This window comes from Psittacula echo, assembly GCF_963264785.1.
Source record: "Psittacula echo genome assembly, chromosome: 6".
Classification (NCBI taxonomy): domain Eukaryota; kingdom Metazoa; phylum Chordata; class Aves; order Psittaciformes; family Psittacidae; genus Psittacula; species Psittacula echo.
This window is the reverse complement of record NC_137743.1, coordinates 8,116,703-8,142,176: the sequence shown is the minus strand read 5'-3', so window position 1 is coordinate 8,142,176 and position 25,474 is coordinate 8,116,703. Positions and strand designations below refer to the sequence as shown.

At 41.1% G+C, this 25,474-nt stretch overlaps 1 protein-coding gene across 1 annotated transcript in view; it reads right to left on the bottom strand.

The window, feature by feature from the left end:
- Nucleotides 1-2,234: 2,234 nt before the first annotated feature.
- HSPA12A (heat shock protein family A (Hsp70) member 12A) overlaps nucleotides 2,235-25,474 on the bottom strand; it is a gene marked incomplete at both ends in the record, with an annotated part of 58,067 nt that continues 34,827 nt past the window's right edge. The window contains 6 exons of the mRNA XM_080621126.1: nucleotides 2,235-2,869; nucleotides 3,843-3,946; nucleotides 5,626-5,884; nucleotides 6,955-7,059; nucleotides 7,618-7,704; nucleotides 10,338-10,509. Of these exons, the coding sequence (XP_080477252.1) occupies nucleotides 2,235-2,869; nucleotides 3,843-3,946; nucleotides 5,626-5,884; nucleotides 6,955-7,059; nucleotides 7,618-7,704; nucleotides 10,338-10,509 (1,362 nt within the window). The remainder of the gene's footprint in view (nucleotides 2,870-3,842; nucleotides 3,947-5,625; nucleotides 5,885-6,954; nucleotides 7,060-7,617; nucleotides 7,705-10,337; nucleotides 10,510-25,474) is intronic.

Genomic DNA, 25,474 nt, shown 5'->3' with positions numbered 1-25,474 from the left:
GGTTTAGCTTAACAATTAACATTGCAAAGCTTCAAAAACGTAGTGAATTCCAGCAGGTAATCAGGCAGCTCTGTATAAATGCTCTGAAAGTGTCAGCATTTTAGGGTGACTCTATAGGATAGTATCAGTCTGCCACTCTGGAGTGGGATTTGGATTTGAATCTGAAGTTGTCAATTGATGGCAGATGCAGATTATAGGTCTCAGAAATGATGCACCTGTACCATTTTGCAATGTAAAACCTGTTCCAGTTGCAGAAGAGATTTTCCAGTTGAATGTGCTTAAGGAAACATTTCCAGAAAGTTTGGAAAACAAGATGCTACTGTGACCATCAGCGTATTTTGTCTGTGTTAGAGTTGTGTGCTCAGAGCCATGTGAGGAATGCCTTATTTAATGCTATTTGTAGTTTCATTCTCCTGGCTTCTGCTTTCCACTTTATTGGCCATTCAACTCAAGCCAGAAATATATTTTACCCAATTAAAATGTTTGCTACTCAAAACATATTATGGAACTTTTGATCTGGATGTTTTCTCTCTCTTTTGTTTAAATCTTCCTGGACAGCCACCATCTAACTACTTCCAAATCTTAACACAGGAATTAACAAGAAAAGAAATATAATCAGTTGGAGAAGTGCTTATGAACCACATGGGTCACAGGGACCTCAACAGGCAGGAGGAATGTGCAGACAGGAACCTCTTAAAATTCAATGAACAGAAGCTCAAAGTCCTGATCCTGGGGAGGAATAACCCCATGCACCAGTATACACCGCAGGCCAACTGGCAGGGAGACAGCTTGGAAAAAGACCTCAAGGTCTTGGCAGACACAAAGTTGACTGTGAGCCAGCAATGTGCCCTTGCAACAAAGAATGCCCATAGCCTCCTGGGCTGCATTAGGGAAAGCATTGCCAGCAGGTCAAGGAAGGTGATTATTCCCCTTTATTCAGCTCTGGTGAGAACACATCTGGAGTGCCAGATCCAGTTCTGTGCTTCTTAGTACAAGGGAGACATGGACATACTGGTCTGAGACCAACAAAGGCTCATGAAGATGATTAAGGAATTGGAATATCTGTGATGTGAAGAGAGGCTGAGAGAGCTGAGACTCTCCAGACTTGAGAACGCTCAAGAGATGCTAGGAAAGTATATAAATGCCTGCGAGAAGACAGTAAAGAGGACAGAGCCAGACTTCTCAGAGGTTTCCAGTGAAGGAACAAGAGACAATGGGCAAAATTGAAACACAAGAAATTCTGTTTAAAAATAAGAAAAAACTCTTTCACAATGAGGGTTGTCAAATACTGGAACAGGTTGCCCAGAGTTTAGGCATCTCCACCTTTGGACATTTTCAGAACTGGACAAAGCATCCTGCTCTGGCTGACACTGCTTACAGCTAAGAGGTTGGACCAGACAGCCAACGGATGTCCTCTCCAACCTCACCTATTCAGTGATTTTATGACTGCAGATGGAGACTAATAAAAGTAAGTTTAGAAGACCTTAAAGGGAAATAGCTTTGCTCTTCATTTTTCAAAGTATATTGAGGGCAATGCTTCCTATTTAATCCAACAGCTTGTTCTGACAGCTTCACCAATAAAAGCCTTGTTTTCAAACTGGAGCAATCACTATTAGGCTCCTAATATACATCTGCATTTCCTAAAGCTAATTTTAAGGATTTCTGAGAATCTTCTTTTCCATAGGATCTCAGAATTTAAGAAACACAGTTCTCATTTCTTTAAGTCATTGATTTTCAGCACTTAAAATATTGAAAGCATAGGGCAAAATCAAAGACCACCACAGACTACTAATTTGTTCCCATTGGCAGAGGATGGTGCTGTTTACAGAGATACCCCACACAGATACACCCCCTACAACAACCAGGGTGAGCTTTTCTTGGGTGGAAGAGGAAGAAGAAGAAGGCGGCAAAGAGATTATGATTTCATATCTTTTTAACTAATCATCAGGACCCAACAATAATCAGTATTTACTTAATAAAGGTAGGTCTTTAAGCATGCTTGAGTAACTTGGGAACTCTTACTACCTCTGGAACTTTTGCTCCCAAAACTTTTTATGGGTCTTTCAAAACCCAGCCTTTGGTCAAAGGGCACAAACATGACATACCCCACCTTAGAAGCTGTTCTCATATAGCCTGCTGAAATTCAAGTTGATGACATGACATATGAAAGTCAAAAAATTGGGATAGTGGAAGATCAGTCTCACAAACAGGCTGTGGTGGGGAAAAATGGGCTATTAGTAGTTTAAGAAATCAATACCAACTTTGACGCTTTTAGAGGTGGCAACATCAATGGCCATGGCTTTGATTTCAGTGTCCCCAAACTGCATAAGCGTTTTGATCTCCCGCCGGCTTGGCACTGAAGCATCAGTTCCCGTGAGATCCAAGCGAAGGGTGCCACACTTTTTCACTCCAGATTCAGTGATGAAGCTAACATTATCTTGTTCTGAGCTATAGATATTGATCACTATTACTAACTGAGAAGGTTTGGCAGGTGTGTAACTGCGTGTCACAGTTTCGCCAAGGGCTACAGATTGGTCGGCTGAGATAAACTTGTCAAAGACATCAGTGCACCAGCGTGTGCCATCTTTGACTAGAAGCTTCTCTTGTGGATGCTTCCCTTCCACAAAGCGGTTGAGCACACCCACACCGTAGGTGAGAGGTGAACGCCGCACTTTGATGACAGCAGGGTCTAGACCAAAGAGAACAGCTCCTTTGAGGATAGTGAGCCCCACATCCTGAGGAATGATGACTCGACATCTTGAACCAAAAGCGCTCTGGACAGCTTGTTGGAGTAAGGGGGATTCAGCGAAGCCACCCACCAGGAACAGAAACTTGACATTGGTCACTTCTGGCTTATCAAACACATCACCTAAAGAGAAAGAGAGCCCGTTCATTAGAGAAAAATCCAGTGTGAAAAGGCAAAGCATGTGAAACTCCTAATGTCTGAGTGCACTGAATGTCCTAACTTCCGAGAAAATCATACACTTCAGTTGTAGTTCAGACAACTGAGGCAGCAAGACTGAGTTATCTGTCACAACTACTGTAATCCTAGGTCTCTCCCTCCCTGCTCAAATATAAGCTGCTCTGCACTACCTGTCTTACTAAGTTGTGACCTCATAAATTTACCTATTAATTCCTCAAATACAGCAAGCAAAGCATGATTCAATTCTGACTCAATTAGTGCTTTCTAAAGTGTAGAACAGAAATACTTTGCTCAGTACATGTATTACACATGTTATTATTACACGTATTACTTGATACAAATCTAATCTTCTACCAGGAAAACTTTAAATAGCAGATTTCCCAATAAGTCTTTGCCATTTTCCATTACTGGATAAATAAATACAGAGATGCTTAAGCCATGCCTGGAAGTACTTTTACCATGATGCCTCATTTATTATTTGTGTTTAGAAATGTCAGTGATTTGGATGGTCATGAACAAATGTGACCTTCCACTGAGGAGAAATGGACTAGACGTCTTAAGAGCAGGAAACTGGTTATATCTCTGACATTATTTAGTTGTTGCCTGAAACAGGAAAAAGAAAAGCAGGATCTGTGTTAGTCGGTGCATTTCAATCTTCTGAATGCTGACAGCCCTGGAAGTACAGAAAAACTGAAGCCGAGGCAGTAACAGGACTGAATCACATTTAATAACTAGTACTAGAACTAGGCAGGAATGTTAAGGTGATGTCTCTTAGTTTTACTATTCTCCTAACTACTACGCACATTTGGTGCATACTAGGGGGATTATTTGACTTTAATTCCAGTCACTGGTTTGAAATAGGCAGGCAAAGCTTCAGTTTCACCTCAGCCAGAAAGTGGGATTACACACAGATACGTACTAAGGTGCTGAACGATCTGGTCAATTGTAGGTTTGAAAAGAGCATTCATTGCATCCGGGCTCATCCTCAGCATTCCCTGGGAGGACCACTTCACAAAGTCCACGCTGGAAAAGAACAGGTAGAAAGTACATTAATACATTATAGCTGAGCTGTAAGAAACAGCCAGGCACTCACAAGACACACTAAATAAATACATGAATGAGTTTACAGAATCTGTAAGCATTTTACTCGGAAGAAAGTGCCTCACCTCACCCTAACCCCATGCCAACTGCAGCAATGTAAAATTTCAAGGGAGAATTATTATTTGTGCTTGTCTAATTGCTGTTTTCTTTGCCTGATTGCCTTCTGTAACATTACCAATGCTCAGCTGCTTCCTGAAACAGCTGGCAGTCAATCCAGTGCTTGCTCATCTGAAACAGCACTGATTCATCCCCAGAAGGGCAACATTTAGATTATAGCAGAAGCAGGCCAAAGCCGCTGGAAACACATGAGGAAAACAAGCAAGTATGGGAAGCCTGAGGAGGCAGAAGGGAGCACAGCATTTTTAATGAGGCATAACATTTGTTAAGAGAATCCATCACGGATACACATCCATAAAGCTCAGTAATCTCCTTTTCAGTCATGCACATTATATGTCATCTTTATACTCTTTCTATCCCGTTATCCACTGAATTGCATTTTATTTGAAAGGAACGTTTAGCATTCCCTCTGAGATTCACCACTAAAACTATTAACAACAAGGAGACGGTCTCATGAGGGGTAATATTTCCAGAAATGTTTAACGATTTTAGAACCTCAGCCTCATTTAGGAAGTGACCCTGAGCTGGATTCCAAGTCCTTTAGGCTTAAAGTTCATTTACCAATAACTTTAGGAAGAGATGCAGGAGTTTGAAGGCTGCATTCAAGCATTCAGCATTCACTGAGTTAAAAAAGGCAGAAATAACTAAAGGTACAGGTACTAAATATCACATCTTCTGCTCTCAGATCCCAAGCAGTCTGCCCTACATTCACAGTCTCTCTTGTTCATTCTATTTTACGCCATTCATCTCCAAATCTTCTGTAGTACATAATTTCAAAACAGGCAAAACCCCCACTTTTACTTTCTCCTCACTTCCTTTTCTATAGCAGTCCATGATATTATTATTTAGGGTGACTTTCTGATACTAAAAATCGTGAGTTAAAATCTCGGGAGGATATTATGTCTTCCCACCTAATGAACAAATTAACTGGTAAAATATGAGAAGTAAAGAAACCACTGCATCACGTTGAAAGAAGAATGCTTTTCCCCTTGTAGGGCTCTATGCAGTAGTGCATGTTTTCACCAGTGATCTGATATTGCTAATAACTCTCCTCAAGCCATTAAAATATCCCTGCATCTCCCTCAAAAGCTTGGATTTGTTCCAGGGCCCGGGCCTCTGAAAGTTCAGGTTCTGGGTAACAAACTTCCAGACATCAATTCTGTATTTGATCTGATGTTCCTAATGAACACATAAGGGGTTCAAAATACATGGCCAAATTCAGGAAAATGATGCAGTGGTGGCCTAAAGAAAATCACAGAAAGCAATACCAGAAGAGTGCAAGTCTGTACAGAAAAGCTTTGGCACAAGACTGATCAGACCTTTTCATTCTGGAAACTGCACTTCAGGCAACCCCATTTTCTCATCCTTATATCACATTTTTACATTATTATTCTTCAGTCTACATGTAATTAGGATATTTTAATTATTTGTCTTTGCTACCAGTAGTCAATTCTGCATTCATTTGGGTTCAATCATCTACTCACTTGCTTTTCCTCAAGGCATGTTCTACACTGTGACCTCGAAACTTCTTGTAATAATCAATGAAGGAGAAAGGCAGAGTGATGTTTAGTGGATTGGTCCTGTCTGGAGCTGCTGCCCGTTTACGGGACTCAAACGCTATCATCAGATCTACCCAGGCAGCAGGACGCTTGATTTTAAATTGCTCAATAAAATCTTCTCCAAATATTTTACACAGGAGCTTTTCAAATTCATAGTCCACGCCTAGAGAACCGTATGGGCCACCTGGATTACAAACAAAACACAGCTTTAGTATTCTGAACCACTTATTAGATTTCAAGTTGACCAAATACACATCGAATCAACACTACCAGGACTGTCATGGGAGAAGGTCCACACAAAGAGGTATCTTTCCTAAGTGTAACAGTCTAATACTGAATATAATCTTACCTTTGTCTCACTTTTACTCCTATACCATCAGAGCCACTGCAACACTACCACTAAAAAACAGAAACAGTTTTATTAGAAGCAGAGGAAACTGCCTCCTTATCCACGTGTGAGGTGTGGGTTGGACTCATATTTAGGAGTAGACAGGCTTCATGTACACTGTAGGTTGTTTCCTGAGGTAGTCTTACAGCCACAAAGACTGAGAAGTCCCATTGATGAACCACACAGATGAAGATTAACTTGGTACAGAGACACAGCAACAAGTAATAAGCTGATTCGTGCTTAACAGCTTAGCTAAAGGGCAAAGACAGAGGGAAGTGGGAGTTCAGGAAGGGAATACCATTCAGGGACTCACACTCTACATCTTTGCTGGGGACCAATCATTATGCATTTTTCCCAGGGGATAGCAGACTCTCCTTGTTACACTGCCTGTGACGTTACCGGAATATATGAGATCCCCCTTACATCTAGGGAAACTTCCATTCTGCCAGCATTCACTTTAGAAGGATTTAGTAATACTCAGCTATTCATATCTCCAAGGTACATCTCTGAATACCTGGACAGAGCAGCAATACACAGGAGACCTCTCAAAGCACAAGAAGGTGACGACTTTACTAGCAGAAGTCAGACCAGGACCAAGGCAGGAGTCATGGCCTGAATGAGAGTGAGTAACACAGGAGATGACAGTTTCTTACTCTCCCAGTGTGAGGTTTACCATACAAAAGCATGAGAAGCATGAAGCAATTTACCATATATGCTGACCAGCAGCTAGATTATATTGATTTTGAATGTTGTCTTACTTCAGGAAGAACTGCTAGTGAAATGCAGTGAATAATAAAGGCATATATTTCCTTCACTGGCAAGTCAAAATATGACATAAATAAAGCAACTGGTGAAAGTGACATTACCTGTTGCCTTGTATAGCTCCTTGAGATGTCCTTCAGGGAGCCTGATCTGATGGACAGTTATATCCACTGTGCCTCCTCCACTGTCAACAACGATGTAACGGTCACCTAGTTTGTCAAAGGAGTAAGGAAATAGTATTTACATTAGGATTATCACAACAGCATACTGCAATGAAATATGCTTCTCAGGGGTGTTATCAGCCTGAGAGATAATGACTTACAGAAAATCAAGCTGAATACTTGATCCTTATTAGTAATTCTAATGCAATGACTGATAGCAAGTATGAAATTCAGATTTCAAAAGCTATTGATTTAGCTTTTGAGCTAAATTAGTAGATTAGTGCAATTTCTCATGCTGCTGATACACATTCTAGCAGGCTGCCAAATGGATACTGTGGCATATTCACACAGTCTACTCCAAGGAAAATATCCTGGTTGCATTTTAAAACCTGGATTGCTTTTTCTATGTGCTTATAAACCATATTTCGCTAGAGCATAGAAAATTGCAGTTCAGCCTTCGTAACTAAGAGCAGCTCATGAACTTGTATTTTATTTTCCTATTTACAATCACTGTGAGAACAATGTAGTGCACAGCACATTTGTGGGAAACACATTTGCCTGCAATATAAAACCAGTGAGAGCAATTTACTCAAGAAAGTACACTACCTTCCTCCAGTTCAGACCAGATCTCTCCTATGACATTTTCCACCATAAAGGTCCGGCTCTGTCGATTACGACGGATGTGTTCCTTCGCTAGTCATGATTAGAGAAAAACTTACTGAGTGTAAGAAATCACAAAGAAGCTGATATCAAGCGCAAGCAGGCTGACATCTGTATTTATCATTTATTAACAAAACAAATGAACAAAGATTATCACATTAGAATTGGGAACATTATAACGCTGTTCCTAGAAAGATGGGAAATTGTTTTCCAGCCACACTGATCCTCTTTGATACTAACTGGATTAAAGCCAATAGCCTAATATGAAAGCTCTAAGCAGGTCGGATGTATTTCTTTAGTATATTCTGGTTTCAAAGCGCCGTCTGGAAGTGGGCTGGCAGCCAGCTGTGCTCAGCGCAGCCTTTGCCGCAAGGCGGCAGCCCCAGCCTGCTGCCAGACACCCCCATTGATAAAAGCTGCTGATTTGGGGTTCTCAAGCAAAGGGACACCTCCTGAGTCTTTCAGCCTGTTTCAAAACAAGCAGCTAAAGTGCTGCTTCAGACTTGTAACTCCTTAAGGCCACAGTGATCACCCTCATACTATTTTCAATATACACCAATTACAAAGAATCTAGCAATATTATATCCATCAGTTAACTTACAGAACTGAATTCCTACTTAGACATTTAAAAGATGCAGAACAGTCTGTGAAGAGAGGGAGTAGTCAGAACCTTTGCCATTATGCCTTTAAATCAACCCCTACAACTGAGTGATCAAAAACACTCCCTGTGTAACCTTCAGTCACCTTCAAAGGCGCTTCTATAAAACACTACAGAAGAGGAGGCATCCGGTCATGCATGAAAATATCATTCTTTCTCAAAATATCAGCATTCAAATCGCTGAATGGGTTTTGCTTCTTGTTTCTATAGTGCCTATCACCAGGAAAACACCAGCAGCTCCACTTGCATCCCCTCCTTCCTATAAAGACCCTGTGATGCAGACAGGCTACATTAGCCTTGCTGCGCTGACCGAGCAGCACACAGCAGGGGTTTAAACGATGAAGCGTTCAGTGACAGAACAAGCACCAGGTCCTAGCAAGGGCCTGACCCAGAGCCCACAGAAGTCAATGGGAGCCCTTTCATTCACTCCTGTGGGTTAAAAGTGAACACAAGAGCCAGCCTTTAACTATGACTGAAGCTTATCCTGGCTGCTACGGACAGTAAAATTTTTGTTTTGACTTCACAGCAATAATATGGTCCTTGGAGTGCTTCTCTCTGTTTATATTTCAATGGTTTTTCTCCTTAATCTGTTCTCAGCTTGTCTTGGGTGCCTGCCATGCCTTTATGAAATTTTAATTCCAACCCCAAATTAATTCACTCCAAACTTTGTTTTCATTAATTTTGACACGAAACCTGTCTCATCCCCAACAGATTTTACCATATGAAGTCAAGGAGGAGAATTCTACCCCTCATCCAAGAAAAAGCTCCTTAGCAGAAATCCATGATCTGGCAAATTCTGACTAGCTTCAAAATCTTAACTGGAGAAACTCTCCTATTATTTTCCCACAGGCAAATCCCTGTGTGGCCTGAAAGTGAGTTCATGTAAAATCACATGGACTGGGAATGGTTCACAACATGAACAAGGGGGACAGAAGCCAAGGAGCCCCTGAAGGAACTGTCTGTGCTCTGCTGAACACATCTGACGAGTGCTGGCTGGGAGAGGCATGGATTTGAGAGAATGATGTAATGACTGCCTAACTAAAAGAAAATACCCTCTGGTAAGTACAGGAATAGCTTTTCTAGCTTCATCTTCCATTTGCCTGCACTGCTTTGACCTACTAAATGTGACAAAATACAAGTTCTTCCGAAAAATTCCTTCTGGGATAGATTGGCACACTACCACCCATATGAGTGCAACTGCTACAATTCACACAGATGGGATATCTGTGCATTATGCAGCATTCACATCTTACAGCTGCTTCGTTTGCCTTTTTTTTTTCCCTTTCTTTCCTATTTTTCTCCAATCTCAGGCAGAATACCAAGCTCAAAAACCTTTGATTACAAAGGATCTTCAGGCAAGTGACTTACGCTGTGGTCCAATCTCTGTCCCTCATTGTAAGCCAGCCTTAAAACATTGATATTAGCAACAGATCCTAGGTCAATAAATCAGAAGTGCCTTATCTGGCTGCTCTTCTACAAGCATGAATTCATTGTTATATTCCAGTACCATATGTACCCCTGAGTGTTGAAAGTAATTAATGATACTTTCTAAGGTGACATCCAAAAGCACCTGCCAAAACCCTGCAGCATCAGACTAGAAGTCTCATTGCGGATCCAGCTCCTTAACACTGTTTTCATAATGCAGCTAATTGAACATGTGACTGTTCCCAACAAATTAAAGATGATCCAACATAAAGTGTTGATTTTAATTAAAGCAAAAAAAAAAACCCCTATCATAAAAAATACTGAGACTCCCATAATATCCCAGAAAAGACAAGGCAATGAAGCTACTTGCATGCTTAAATTCAAGTGCATGCAAACATGTCTGCTGGATTAATACCTAAACTAGTCTAATAACAGCAAACAGCAAAACAGTTTATAAAAGCAAGCTGATTCTAACCTGAAACATTCAAGAGAGCAAAGACAATAAGAAATGGTAAGGAAAGAGCCCATGTGGGCAAAGAAAACTTAGCCATAAGAATCTAAAGAAGTGAGTTAATAGAAGTACCCTGTGTAAATCCAGTTCCGATAGTGTCACTCGGGCTGTAACCATTGACAGGCGCCCTGCTACTCAGGTCTATCATCTGGTGCAGGCGGAGCTTTCGGCAGTAGATAGAGGCAGCCTCAGGTTCCAGGGCAATGATCAACTGCTCGGGATTTTCAGGAGACGCCATTCCTGCCTGCGAGAGAGAACTGATCAGAGAACTGGGCTGGGAAATAACCACAACCTAGCAGACCCTTTTCAGTGAGTGAACAAGCCTTTTCCCAGCTCGTGGTTTCAGTTAGGTTAGCCCCCTGCGTTCAACACGCAAAGGAGCTGCTGCCGATGGCTAAAGGTCTTGGTCTGGGAATCATCCTGCCCACAATGGATAGCACAACTTCACAGGCTGGAACAGGGAGTATGCATGCACTTACCATGCTAAGTGTCTAAAGAGCATTTGTGTACATGAGAGGTGGAGAAAGGAAGAAAGCAGAATTGAAACCTGTAATGAATGGCCTAAAATCTGAACTCCTAATTAACCTGTGAATCTGCCTGCTAAGAGGGGTCCCAGCCTCCTTTAAGAAACGAAGCAATATCCTTGGCCTCTCCTCCCCACAACAATATTTTAAGTGTGCCTTTCCTTATAGCCCAAATACCTATGAAACTTGCCAGAATAGACTCCCCTCACTGTGTAGCTTACTAGGAATATAGGATACACTTTGCCAGTAACACATCTTCTGACTTAAACCCAACATTTCCTATTACAAAATCCACTGCTTTTAAGCACAATCACTTTTATAACATCTTCAAATTGCTCAGTATATTCAAGAACTCAAAATACAGGGGCAGGCTCCCCAAAATGTGATGAGAACAAGCCTAAAAATAATCCCACATTACAAAGTCAACATTTGCCGTTCTTTCCATTTTCTGTCTGGATTTTCAGCCTCAAGACACATGGATTTTTAAGAAGCCACAAGTTCTCATGTACCCACATGACTCTTAGAGCTGGGCTTGGAGAAAAATATCTAAAAGCAGTGGACAAAACTGTGTTTGCATTTCTTTTCTCCTGTACCTCTCTCTACTGTAAGATTTTCTGTTAAAAGAGATAACAATAACTCTTTCTGACCAACTTTTGGTTTACCTGCTATTGGTAAGTGCCTCAGTATTAAAGCATGCCAGCAAACATATGTGTATGAACATCTTTCTGCCTCCACGGTCAGTCTTCCAGCAAACCATACTTCAATTCATACACACGCACTGGGGTGGCTTCAGAGCATCACCAAAAGAAGGCAGACTTACATGGAAAGACTGCAGACCTGGACTGGAATTTGACTTCCTTCAATACAGCTACACTGTGGGAATTGTTGGCTAGTTTACACCTGCAGCTAGAAACTCAAAGTAAAGCTTGTTCAAAAAGCAATACTGGGGTAAGATTTGGAGGCATAAAATTGTCCTTCACACGTACTGACCCATTTTACCCTAACTTAATAAGTAAAATGAATAGATTTTTATAGAAAATATATTCCTCATTGATAACAAGGAAAAAACACCAACAAATGATGATTGGGATTATGGTCATTTTTTATTGCTGTTGGGTGAAACCTTCTTCTTCAGTTTTATCCACTGGACTCAACAGCATGATCTGAAATGAGGGGAACTGCCTGGGAAGAATACTGTGTATAGACCACAGAATATCAAACCTTGGCAGCACATACTAAAAAAAGTACCATATTGAAAAGAATGCCTGCAACCAAACTTCCAAAATCTGGAAAGTGCAGATTTACAGCAGCCAGAGTAACCCTAAAAGATATAAGAAGACTATCAGTCAAACACAGGTCCAAACCAGACTCTCCTGCCATCATACCACTTGCATGCACGCATGTTGGCAGGCACAGTCTGAGATAAAGCTCCGGAGCTGTACTGGGGATGAAGATGAAGTTCTTGCATCATGCCTTAGTATAAACATAATCTTTCCTTCAGCCTATCTGGACATAGTAGCCACAAGAGGGGCTGGTGTCATTCCGGCTCACTTTAATATCACTTAACTCCATGTGAGCTTTTCTACACACATAGCTTTAATTTGTTGCAATTAGAAAGAGCAACATTCAAGATATGAATCGATACTTGGTCCCTGACAGATATCTATCTAAACTGCTAAAGAATTCCAAAAATGTATGGTCTCTGCCCACAAACTCAGCCCTCAGTCTTTGCCTTTGGGAAGTTTTGCTAAAAGCCTAATTTGAATCTTTCTTCCTTCAGTTTTAAGGCAGGCACTTCTTGCCCTATTCAGGGGCATGGAGAACAAATATCTCCCTACTACCCTGCTGCAGTATTCATGTACATTAAATCCATTATCATGTCTTGTGAAAACTCTGAGCAGCAAATAGGGTTTTTTAATACCCAGCAATGTGGATGAAGTTAGCGTGCTCAGCCTGCTCCATGTACTGGGCATATGTCAGTAGCACAAAGTCTTGTGTCTAACCTACATATACTAAAAGAGAAAACAGTATTTTAGGGAAAAAATAGTTTGTTGCCAAGGATACTACAATCCAAAGGCTACATCATAAAGTACATGCAGAAGTGACAAGAGCTGAGTTGCACACTGGTATTTCCTAACACAAGGTGGGGAGGGTTGTATTAATTGCAAAGTCATCTGTTCTAGGGGGGATTTTGGTACAAATTACCAAGGCTGGTTCTGCTAAAAGAAAACAGTAGACCATTAACAATAACGTTTGCTTCCTCCCCTCCTCCATAGCCTGTACCATGAACTTTTCACATTGCAGCCTGCACATCAGGAGAGGAAGGCAGTGACCTGTAGCAGATGGACTCAGATCCATGTTCTCAGACCCTCCAAGTACAGCTGATGCTACTCTTGCTACTTTTTCTCTCTAGATATTATTTTAACATACACAAAATATCTCCTGAGGAAAACATTCAACAGAAATGACAGTTTTTCACAGTTCAAAGCACAGCTGATCCTAACAGAATTTCATGAAGAAAATGTTGGGATTTTTGGTTAAAAAGCTCTCCTTGCAGAGCTGAAGGAGCCAGTTACAATAAAGAATGTGTTATTTCACATCATAAAAGGACCATACAAAAATCTTGTGCAATGTAAGGTACTGGGCATCCAAAATATATATATATATTTGTGTATATATATATATATAAGTATTGATCAATATTGACTATTTCATACCTTGTGAATGTAGTATTTATACATTGCACGCTACTGCACATATCTACATCGATACACAGCACAGAGGGAATAGCAGAAGGGGAGATGAGAAAGAAACAGGAACATACTGCTAGGGAGGAATGGATCAATAAGGTTGCTTTAATACAAGCTCTGAGAAGACGAAGACTTAGGAGCAGAACCTCTGTCCCATCATTACAGCCAAGGAGAGAGGGATTGGTGGGAGAAATACATTGAGCATGCAAAGAACGAAGAGTGAAAACAGCAGGCGATCAACAGAAAGAAATGGTGATGCATTCATTTAAAATATTAACTGCAGACATTTGGGAATTTGCTGTATTTTGTATTTGCTCCTTTCTATCTGCCTCACTCCACACCCTCACCTGCTGCGGTAACTAAGAATAGAGATTCACAAGTTGACAGGTTTGAACAGGACAGATCTAAACAGTGTCTTGATATTCAGCATTATATAGATGATTCTGGCAGTGGCACAGATGCATCATGCTGCTTTTGCCTAGAGCACACTTTATAACAGAGCCATGTCTCGACTCCAGTCTGCTAAGGAGATTTTCTTTCTCCCATTATACTCACTAGTAATGCAAACCCAGTCATCACTTCTGAAATATGAAGCAAGCAGGCAGTGGTTTTCCCAAAAATGCAAACGTGGAAAATCCATCATGGAATTACAAAAATCCTTTGAGCACCAGAAAGCTCTTAAAAATGGATTTATTTGCAGGACAATGAAGCATTTCTCTACCTGAGAGAAGCAAAGAACTCCATGAAAAGAACTACTTTAAAAGACTGCCCCAAACTCCCTTTGCTCACATGCCCAAGGACTAGGATTTCATGCTTTGACAAGAGAACGCCCAGGTTTTCCCTCACTCCAGTAAGCAGCTCTGTGAGCTGGTGCTAGTGCCTTGCTATTCATTCACCAAGATGCATCATCAACAGCAAACTTTCAAGTGCTTCAAAGCCTCACACACTGGAGCACAAATAACTTTACCATCCAGATGCAGGTGAATTCTCAACCTGGCGCACTAGCTCTGGTTTTGTAGCCAGAGATGTGTCATCAGATGAGAGCCACAGCTGACCACAAACACATTCCTGACTCCCTGAACAGCATCAGCTGCCAAGTGTTAAGACCAACTCATCATTAGCAAATATTGAGGTTTGGACTGAAGCTCTCTGTAGCAGTCTGAGCCCTTCCACAGAACTGGTATTCACTCCTTCCATTCACTGTGAAGCGAACGATATTCATTTCCATTCCTAACAGAATCATTGTTACTACAGATTAAAAGATGCTACTTTTAAAACCCATCCTCACACGCCTTGACACACAATGAAAAAATAGCAACACACATGGATTTTATTTTTTATAATACTGTAATGCTTATATACAGCATTATACTAGAATTTTCCATGTAGTCTGAGCCTTTTTAAAAGGCAATGAAAGCCATGAGGTAGGCCTAGATAAAAGCTCCCATCTCTGAAAGCTGCCTTAATTAGAAGCATCAGCATCTAGCTGGAGTACCCATGTGTTTCATATCACAGCCAGGCAAAATATTTGTGTGCTAACAGGCATTATTTATTACACCATGGTAACCTCAAATAGCATGTTAGGAAATACACCATCACTGACAAGGTATACATTTCCTATTACTATTCTTTCAGACTACTGAAAGCAATGGTTAATTTCCTTCTTTGCTTTTACTGAGATACTCAGACATGTTTTTAAAGGCAAAAATATAGCCCAACCATTGACTTGTACCACAAAGAACATCCTTTACATGGAGTGCGCCAGTTTCTTTGAGTTATAAAACTGACTAAAACAACAGATACTAAAGTCTTAAATACTGCAAAAATCACACATACAGAAGATAGTACTCCATCTGTTGAATTTAATGCTGATTTATTATTAGAATGGTTTGTTAACTGAAGCCAGTCCTGTGCATTTTGCATTCACCTTTATTTCCTTGTGCTTCACCTGCCTGGGAATGCTCTCCACTCAAAACCCCTTAGTGTCAAAGCTGGTTTATGAACACTAAAACTTCCGAAATCTTACAGCTGACCGATGGCTCTCACAGCAGCTTTTCTCATCATTAGGGAACACATAGCCATGTTCTCCTACACACAGCAGCCTATATCAAACTGTTTCTAACACCACTTCTCCCCTTCCATCGACAGTGTGTGATACAACGAAGGCAGGCACACACACTTTCACAAAACCACTGCAGAGGCTTAGCTTTCTTTTGGAGCCAGATAACTAAAATGGGACAAACCTGCAGGATGAAACTACATTAGGGGTGCATCAGCACTGATCAAACACTGCCCTGTCTTGTGCAGACCTTCCAAGAACTTTTCTCCATCCAAATGGAAAGTATTTTTGTTAAGTTTGTATGGACAATAATGAAGACTTTTACATTCCTGAGGCTGTGTGAAGAAAAGTCTATAGCACAGCTGTAAAATCCAACTGAAGCTGTGGGATGCTCCACATGCTGGCAGTGCTGCCCTGCCAGGTGAGGAGGGAAAGCAGCAGCTCATGGGATCAAGCTGGCCCCATGCCATGAGGTGTTCCTACCTATGGCAGAGGGATTGGAACTTAAAGACCATAAGGTTCTTTCAACCCAAACCATTCTATGATTCTATTCTTTGCAGACGGAGTCCAAGCAGAATGATAGCAGGGGGATCTGCCTTAATGATGCTCTGCAGCATGGGAGGCTGGAGAGATGAAAATATTAAACAAATGAAATAAAGGATGAGGTGCATTTTACCCCAAGCTTATATAGGATTAGATTCATAGAACCGTATCATCATAGATTGGTTTGGGTTAGAAAGGACCTTAAAGCTCATTCAGTTCCAACCCCTGCCACGGGCAGGGACACCTTCCACTAGAGCAGGTTGCTCCAAGCCCCTGTGTCCAACCTGGCCTTGAACACTGCCAGGGATGGGGCAGCCACAGCTTCTCTGGGCACCCTGTGCCAGCGCCTCAGCACGCTCATAGTGATGAATTTTTTCCTAACATCTAATGATGGCTCTCGCACCTCTGTGTCATGTTGACATAGGCAGAAAAACCTCCCCTTGTTAAGGTACAGCTGTATTTAATATTATAAAATCAGCATTTTCCTTATGACAAAAATATGGTGAAAATATACATTAATCTTAACACAGCCCCTAAAAAAGGTCCAATAAGTACAAGAGAAATATTTAACAGACAGCACATACTGGAAATAATGGAGGTACAAAGGAGCACTACACAGGTTCAGCATTAATCAGACCTGTGCAGGCATTCCGGTGTGTACCCCTATTTCACTAGAATCTAGTCAGGGCCACAGCAAACTGCAGCTGCGTCTACGTCAGTGCTAATGCTCACATTAACTTGCAGAGTGGTGATCTCCGCTGCTGCAAGAAGAGCACAGAGGCCACTCTGACCCCTTGATTGCCCTTTGGTCCATAGGGTAGTTCAGGCCAGTTTTCTGAACTGGAGAAAAAGAATCTGATTGAGACCCTTTTTACTTTGGGGTTTTCTCCTAGTAATACTTGCTACATCACTTTCAGGGTCAAATGGAATAAGTGAATTATTCCAACATATATTCACAAATACTGAAGAGTGCACCTTCTCTGGATTAAAACTGTGCATATACTCAGGAGAAGCGGATTTTACTTTCCGTTGCACTATTAACCAGTGAGATGCTCTTGGCAGACTCTATACTTCTTACTAGCTCAGATTACCTACCTGTAGAATAGGTATACTAGTGCTCTTGTTCTTTATGCATTGAAAAGCACTGAAGGAAAACATTTTGTAAACTAAGTATAGAGTCATACACCATATTACTTTCATGGCAGTTAAACTGGATCTTTCAGAAAGAGAAACAAACTAAGAATGAGTTCTAATTGGATGAATGCTAAGGTACTGCTTTGATAAATTCTGAAGGTGTCTATGACCTGATTCAGTACTGTGTCAGTGCCACAGGCACTGCATTCACAATTAATAAGGCATTTCCAGATACAAAAATGTAGCATAAATAGACTAAACAGATAAACACACGCAAGAACCACCCTTATTAGACAGTTGGAAAAACAAGGCACAGAGACTAAAAGCCTTGGCTAACGTTGCACAGGAACCCACAATGAGATAGGAATCCACTCCACAACCCCAGAACTTCAGTTCCTTGTCCCAACCAAACAGCAAGCTTCAATTTGTGCATGTGCAGAAGCTGAAGAGACAGCTCCATCACAGCCTTGAGCTCCCATTCTGCTTTTACAGTCTGCCACCTCCACCAACTGCATCGCTTTAATCACTTCTGAACCAATGCTGCAGACCAGATGAGTGTAATGATGCATTCTTCTGCATGGTATGAAGAACCTTTTAAACCTGTGTTACCACTAAAGCCACTTTCGTAGGCAGAAGATAAGATTTAGAAGTTGGAGTCTATGAAAGATAATGTGGTTCATTAGGAAATGAAGCCCTGTGGGACAACAGCATTCAGTCAAAGTAACAAGCTGTGAATTAATATCAACATTTTTCTATCATCCAAGATATTTATTATAATCAGTAACAATAGGAAAGCTATGATTGCAAGTTAAGCACTGTGCAGCCCGCATGAAGAAAGTATTGTGTGACTGAATCAAGGCAGCACGAAACAGCAGTTGGAAATTAAGTGCCTTGTGAAATTTACACTGTTTAAACTAATCAGTTCATTGTGTTAACAGATTCATGATAACACATCCACTTAGTGCCTTGGTAAGTGAGCTCCTCTAATCCTCCTCCTTTTCTGCTAGCGAGCACTTTCTCCACTTCCATGGCATCAAACTGGGATGTCACAAATAAACGACTGAGATCTAATTATGGAGGCAGCACATGCCAGGAAAGAAGATGAGCAACACGGGAAAAGACTCTCCACATTATCACAAAGAGGTGCGTAAGGGGAAGCAGGGCTGGCAGGGAGTGGGGCTAGCAGATACCACAAAGCTGCATGAAAAGCACAGTTTTGCTGTATTTTCCACCCTGAGACTTAAGAAGCCTTCACAACAAATGCCTGAAAATCACTATGCCATCACATACACAGTGATGTTAAGGTCTTTTCCAACCCTAACCATTCTAGGATTGTATGTGTGCCGTTAGTCTTCAGCAGATGACGAGTACTGCAGTATAATAAGTATCATGAATTAATACCACAGGGTTTATTCAGGCAGTCCATTTAGGTCAGGCCACTTATCTCTTCAAAGGCAGATTCTTCAAATTGCCCAACAGCCACAAAACAAACATGAATTTAAAGGCACCCAAATTGCTCTTAGTGACCACAGGGAAGAAGCCGATTTTGTCAAAGGCAGGAAGAAGAGCTGCTGGGTGCTCCCTTCCTTTCAAAACATCATCCTCAGGATTTAAGATCCTAGGTGAAAACTGAGAATTAACATCTTCCTTTTTCATTTCTCCTTTTTTCTTTTTACATCCAGCAATGTAATGTTCGGGTGGTGGCTGACCCTGCAAGATCTGACATCAACAGTGTCATAAAAGCACTCTGCTTGACAGAAACAGGAGGTTTTTGCTTTCTCTTCAGTAACATTTGCTATACATACAAGCATATACATAACAGATATACATAAACACATACATTATCACACTATTGTTGCCTGTTGAGCTAAAATGAGAGTTGTGTCACAGGCTGTCTTTCATCTGATTCTGATCAGGTGCCACTGGTATTTTGCATTTCACAAGTGAGGATAGAGTGGATAATTATCACAGCTGCAGAATTCCTTTAGTGTCACAGCTTCCCCATCTGTACCGGTAAGTGACAGCACAAAGGCACTCATCTCTCCATAAGAAAACTGCTTGAGAGCACACATGAAATTTCAGATAGTAGTAACTTCATTTTGCAGACAAGGGAAATATAAGTTATGAAAGAGGAAAGGTGGAAAAGCCATTGGTTTAATGGAAGGCGCGCAACACTGGAAGCTGAGACCACTGTAACAGTTTTCATTTAGCCACTTTGCACTAGCATAAGTGATTAAGTCGCATGAAAGACATAGAGGGATGGATCACAATGTAAAAATCAGCCTTTAAATTGTTCTTAGGATTTGGGGATTATCCTGAGACCTCTCTGAGACTCCAGATATCTTCCCTTCTGCCAAGATGAAATACATACTGTTGCCAAATAGTTATACACTTTTCCCTTGCTTTCAAAATACCAGAGCGTGGGCTTTGCAGTGCTTTCTGAATCCCCAGGGCTTGCCCATGCCAGAAGCTCATACAAGTAACTAACCCCCAGAAAGTTCACAGCCTTCCTACAGCCTTCACATAGGCTGAACTTGCTGCAGCTCACACTTCAGAGGTGGAACTCACAAGCTATGAACTCCTGTGAAGGGAGTTTTTAGGTGAAATCCTCTAACCTGCACTAAATCAGCGTAGATGATAATAAGGGACCTCACACTTGCACCCATATAGCTGGGTGCACAACAAGATATACATTAATTTCAGTTAATAGCAACACTACTACTCCCCTTTAAGAGTTTGTGCATGAATGTATATGTTGAAGGGGCAAGAGGTTTGGATTAGCATTTTATTTATAGTTAGATTTAGGTTTATGGTGGAAGAAATTTTGGATACCAACTTCAAAAAGCTGGGATGAAAATATGTAATTACCATGTCAGTTATTATTATTGTTAATTCCAAAGAAACCACTAGAATAACAGCCCTCTACTACAGCACTTACTTCCTGGTTACTTCTCAGTCTAAGTATTCATGACTGCTAATTTCCATGAGTAATGGCTACAGATTGAGCTCTGTAAAGGTTATCAACTGAACACTTCTGCTCCCCTCAGTTCAAGACAGACATGAAGAAAGCAGAGAAGGCTTGAGGAGGACTGCTAGAGAACATCCTCTGTAAGGAGAGACTGAGGGAGCTGCATTTCAGTCTGGTGAAGAGGCAGCCAAGAAGCATTCTAATAGTGCCTGCAGCTATCTGAAGAGCAGTTACAAGGAGAACAGAACACAGCTTTTCCCAGTCTTGCCAGGAGATATAACAAGGGGCAATAGCCACACATTGCAGCTTGGAGAGCTTCAACTTGGTATTATGAAAACTCCTTTTTACTAGGAAGGTGATGCAACACTAGGCCAGATGCCTAGAGAGATGGTTAAAACTTGGCTAAGCATAGCCACTGCTGACCTGGAGTTGCAATAACCCTGCTTCAAATGGAAGGTCAGACTAGATTATCTCCAACAAATGCTTCAAATTAATGCTTCCACAATTCTAAAATGGTGCAGACATTATACATTGAGAAGGACCATAAGAAGGTTTCCCAAATGTCAAAGACCTACATGCTTTCTCATTTCTAGTCTTTGCGAATTCTGTGTCAAAACCCTGCCTGCATCATCATATCTGACAGTATGACACCAGTACCAGACTCACTGCAAAAAGCCTGCCTATCCAGGGCCTCACTAGTTTCAATACAGAGCTCAGTCATCTTTGCAATTAGAACTTTCAGTGTCTTGGGATCAAAAGGAAACATTGGTCACAGTACACTTTACTTTTATTCTGAAAGTTATACTTTTAAAATCTGAAAATATGAAAACACAACAGTTCTAAACAGTCCTTTAGCCTTAAACATCAGCCATCACCATCGGTCACTTTAAAAAGTGATTTAATAGAGAGAAAGCAATTAGCTTAATGCATCAAGGATGCACAAGTTTAAAACATTAATACCAACTGCATCAAAAATATCTCCCTCAGTCCAGTGTTTTGTCAGAGATGGAAATTCAATTCCTACTTAATTCACTTTACTGTGTTTGGTTGTAGAGGAAACTTTGTCTTGTGCTTAAAAGCATGAGAATGCAACCTGAACTTGAAGCTCAATTCTGCTTTCAGTTCCGATACAAGCTTCCCGTTTTGCAACTCACTTAGACCAAACTTCCTGAAACAATCCAGTAAAGCAAATGCACCAGTTTCTGAGTATCCTACTCAATACCAAGGTTTACATGGGAACTATTGCTGAAGTTCATTGGAATGGGGGTGCTTGGACTCTGAATAATTAAGCTGGCTATCTCCATCATACACATACCTGATCATGCTATTTAGAAGGCTGGTTTGGACCAAAGCAGAATCCATTTGGTATTTCACTTCTGATTACTAACCTATCAATAAAGCTGCTCCTATGAGAAGAAATACAAGTACATTGCTCCCTCCCAGTGGCTGTTTAGAAACCACGGCATTATCCCATTCTGAAGAGCAAGAAGATAAATGTGGCACCTGGAACTGTAATGAAGTGTGACTTTTACTTCCAGCGCTCTCCTAATAATGAATTTTGTGCACTGGCTACAGCCAGAACTTCCGCATTTGTGTGGTCACTGATTAGATAAACCAATCTGTTAGGGCTGGCTAGGCTGTCTTATTGAGATAAATGCCTTTGCTAAGCATGGTCAAACTGCCTCAATTTCTTTTTTCCTGGGGTTGCTGTTACCCAGCTTAGAGTTCAGATTGCTTTTACCTGTGCGTTTCTATACCTCATATCTTATACAATATTTTTATAATGTATTCTTTGTATTTTCAACCTGAACCTGGAATTCTTCCGGACTATCAGCACTATTTGATTCTATTATTAAACCCCATACTCATCAGGTCTTCTGGATTTTGTATTATAATTTCCCTTGTTAAATCTACAAACAATATAATTTACCAAAGGTAAGATATAATACAAACTTTGAAACTCCTAAAATGCATAAAGGAAGCCAGAGAAGGAAAAGAAGCAGATAATTTCAAGAGCTCCTGAGGTCTATGAAGTATTACTCAGGGAAATATTTAGACAGGGCTTTGAGTTACCTGGTCTAGTGGAAGGTGTCCCTGCCCATGGCAGGGGGGCTGGAACTAGATGAGCTTTAAGGTCCCTTCCAACACTATGAAACATGAAGTTCTCCTGTGTAGTAGGAGCACTGAGAAGGCAGAGAAGAGGAAATATTGCCAAATTCCTAGATGTGACACTAGCAGAATACTGAAAGAATATAGTATTGACTATCTAAATTATGTTAAATGGATTAAGATTAGACTTCTAGTCCAAATGCTAAGGTAAATGTGGTTTCTTGCAGAAAACAACAATGGTAACAAAAGCTTCTCTCTGTTAAGCCTCCTCACACAGTTAGAGCAAGTCCTTTCACTGGTCTTAGCTCAAACCACCACCCTACCCTAAAACTAGTACACATGGTCTATGACTCAAAGGAAAAGGTCCTTGGGACAATCTTGAGCTGGTTTATACCTGTCAGAAATCACCCAGAAATGTAAGCCAGCTGTTTATTCTGAAGTTATCCTTTCACTGAAAAAATACACCTTTAAATTTTAAGAACTGTTGGTCATTTGCTTATTTCTCAAAGGAAAAGACTGTTCATGCTGAACTGACCACGGAGATGATTTCAGGGTTTTAAGGGGCCATGTAGACCTGAGGGCTAATGTGGAAGGAAAGAATCAATGTTCTGTCTTGGCAAAGGTGAGAGGTCGAAATCAAAGAGAGAAGCGTAGGAAAATGTATGTGCTGCACCTGTGGGAGGGTGTGGAAAGAGGGTCAGGAGGAACTGCCACATATCACTGCCTGTTCTACCCCCTCAGTCTCTGATTCCCCTCTTTGTGCACATCAGCACACAGCAAGCTCATGAGCTCAGATGTGCACCAGCCACAGGAGTGGTGCTGTCTCCCTGAGAGTTCACATCTGTTTTGAACAGACTGAGCAGAGATGGGGAAGGGCTGCCACATCTCCCAGCAGCCCAAGACAGCATCCAAAGCTCCAAACACACTGCTGTCTGAATGCTTTCTGGTGCGGCCATAGAGCCTATATCCCTGTGGCAAGCCCCTTGCTTTCTCCTCTTCTGCCCTGTATGAGAACCTGCATCACCAAGAGGTGCATCCATGGAACACTTTCAATGGAAACTATTTCAGCTTGCCAGCTATTGGGAAGAGTGGTGTGAAAATTCAGTTGCCATTTTGCACTGTATGGCAGTCTGCCCTGAATGCCTCCCAGTGTAAAAGATTTTGCTGTCCTTACTAAGACAGAAAATGAGGACTTACATACCCCCACTAGGTACTGCCTGCTCTCCACTGCCTCTGGAAAATACCCACTGGAACTGAACCTCCGGAAGTGGCTGCTTTCCAGACAGAAACAGAGATACTGAAGTCCTACTTTCTCTTTATGGCATGTTGAGAGCATTATTCCTGCTTTAAATCTAAAAATCTCCCCTTCCAATTATACTTCACTTTTCTAGGAAAGAGTTCTGTAGTTCAACACTCACAGGTTAAAACAGTGAGCTGGATGAATCCAAGAGCAGATGTCTGAGCAGAATGGCTTGGAAAATAGTATTGTAGCATGCAGGGAAGAGCAGGCCTTGAGGAAAGAAAGTGGAACGTAAGGAAGGAAACATCTCAATTATGACCACGGCCTATCAATCACAATGCAGCACTAAACCCACTTTTGTTTACAATGCATGGAGAAGGTTTTGCATTTACCTGTGCCTATTCCTCAAAAAGCTTTTGTGAACCACAACTTCTTGCTACACAGAGGCATGGCACATGCTTTCTGGGTCATCATGAGAGAGAAAAGGATTTCTTTTATTTGTGAGACAGAAAAAGAATACCAGTAATCACAGCAGACCTTACTTAGGACATCACATCTAGTGTATCACATTTTGGTCTCAGAAGTAATCCCAGTTTTGTAAGTGGAAGACTCTTGGATCTCTTACCAGGTAAGGAACAGCCACAAGACTCAGAAATCACCAACTTCTTTCTTTGCACAAAAAAGAAATCTCCAAATTGCTTGTTTTGTTGTGTCCTTGCCCTTTCACTCCTCCAAAATTTTCACAGGGACCATAAATAAATCCAGATTAGCATCACTAAAGCTGACTCAAATATTGCCGAATGATAATATACTAAGGGAGAGATTATATTCACTGACAGGTTGATGGTAAATGGGACCACAGCAGCACTGAGACCAGATTTCCAACCAGGGTAATGCTGCTGCAGCTCATTCCCAAGTGACTGTTGCCACAGATCACACTCGTGCAGTAAAGGAAAGCTTAGCTCCAAGTGGCATTACCAAGAAGTTTTTGCTGCATTACGTTATATGCCCTAAGGTGCAGGAGGACATTAGCTGCAAGTTTTATGAGTAGCTTGCATTAGAAAAATGAAGCCATTAAATTCTCATAAGCTTTTAAATTTTTCATGTTATGGTATTCTTGAAATGCTTTTTGTACCATGGGCATGTGCCGGTTACCACAACAGCAAAGCCTGACTCTCCTCCTATTTAAGTATCCTCCTCACGTCTCAGGCTCCCCCCTTCCCTTTGTTTCAAAATATCCTCATTGTAGGTCCTTATGGCTCAGGCTGATTTATTAAAGTGAGAGAAATGGCCCTGACTGAGAGCAGTTTCACTGAGAAAACTGTATACTTGCTATTTTCTGCTAGTTGCACCTGATTTTGTACCTTGGGCTTTCTTTTTCATATGGTTCCACTTACAGCTTGCATTTCTTTTCTCTTTGTAGTTAAATCTTCTAGGGTTTTTTTTGTATTTTACTTTCTTAGCAAGATAAAAAGAAAACCACCAAATAATCCAACTTGTGCCACGGAAGTGGACAAACAGAAACGTACTGAACGCGATTAGCAGATGGCTTTGTCAACTGCTTCTGCTTTCATGTGAGCCTGCCTGGGTAATCAAAATGTGTAAACTGAGATCAATTAGTACACCATTTCCCACTGTGTTGAGTTCCCACTTTGTAATCTTCACTCCTCAATTAGTTATCCTTCCCTAATTAAACATAGTGACAAGATGCAGAAGGAGCTAACATATCACTTAATTTTAATCCTTACGATTAAAAAGATCTTAGTATCACCAAAGTGGAAGCATGGACTCAAGAGAAGCCCAGAACCTATAAATAATCAGGATGGTTAATGTATTTCTGCTATAAACTACACAAAAAGGCATTAAGAAGCACTGGGAAGCT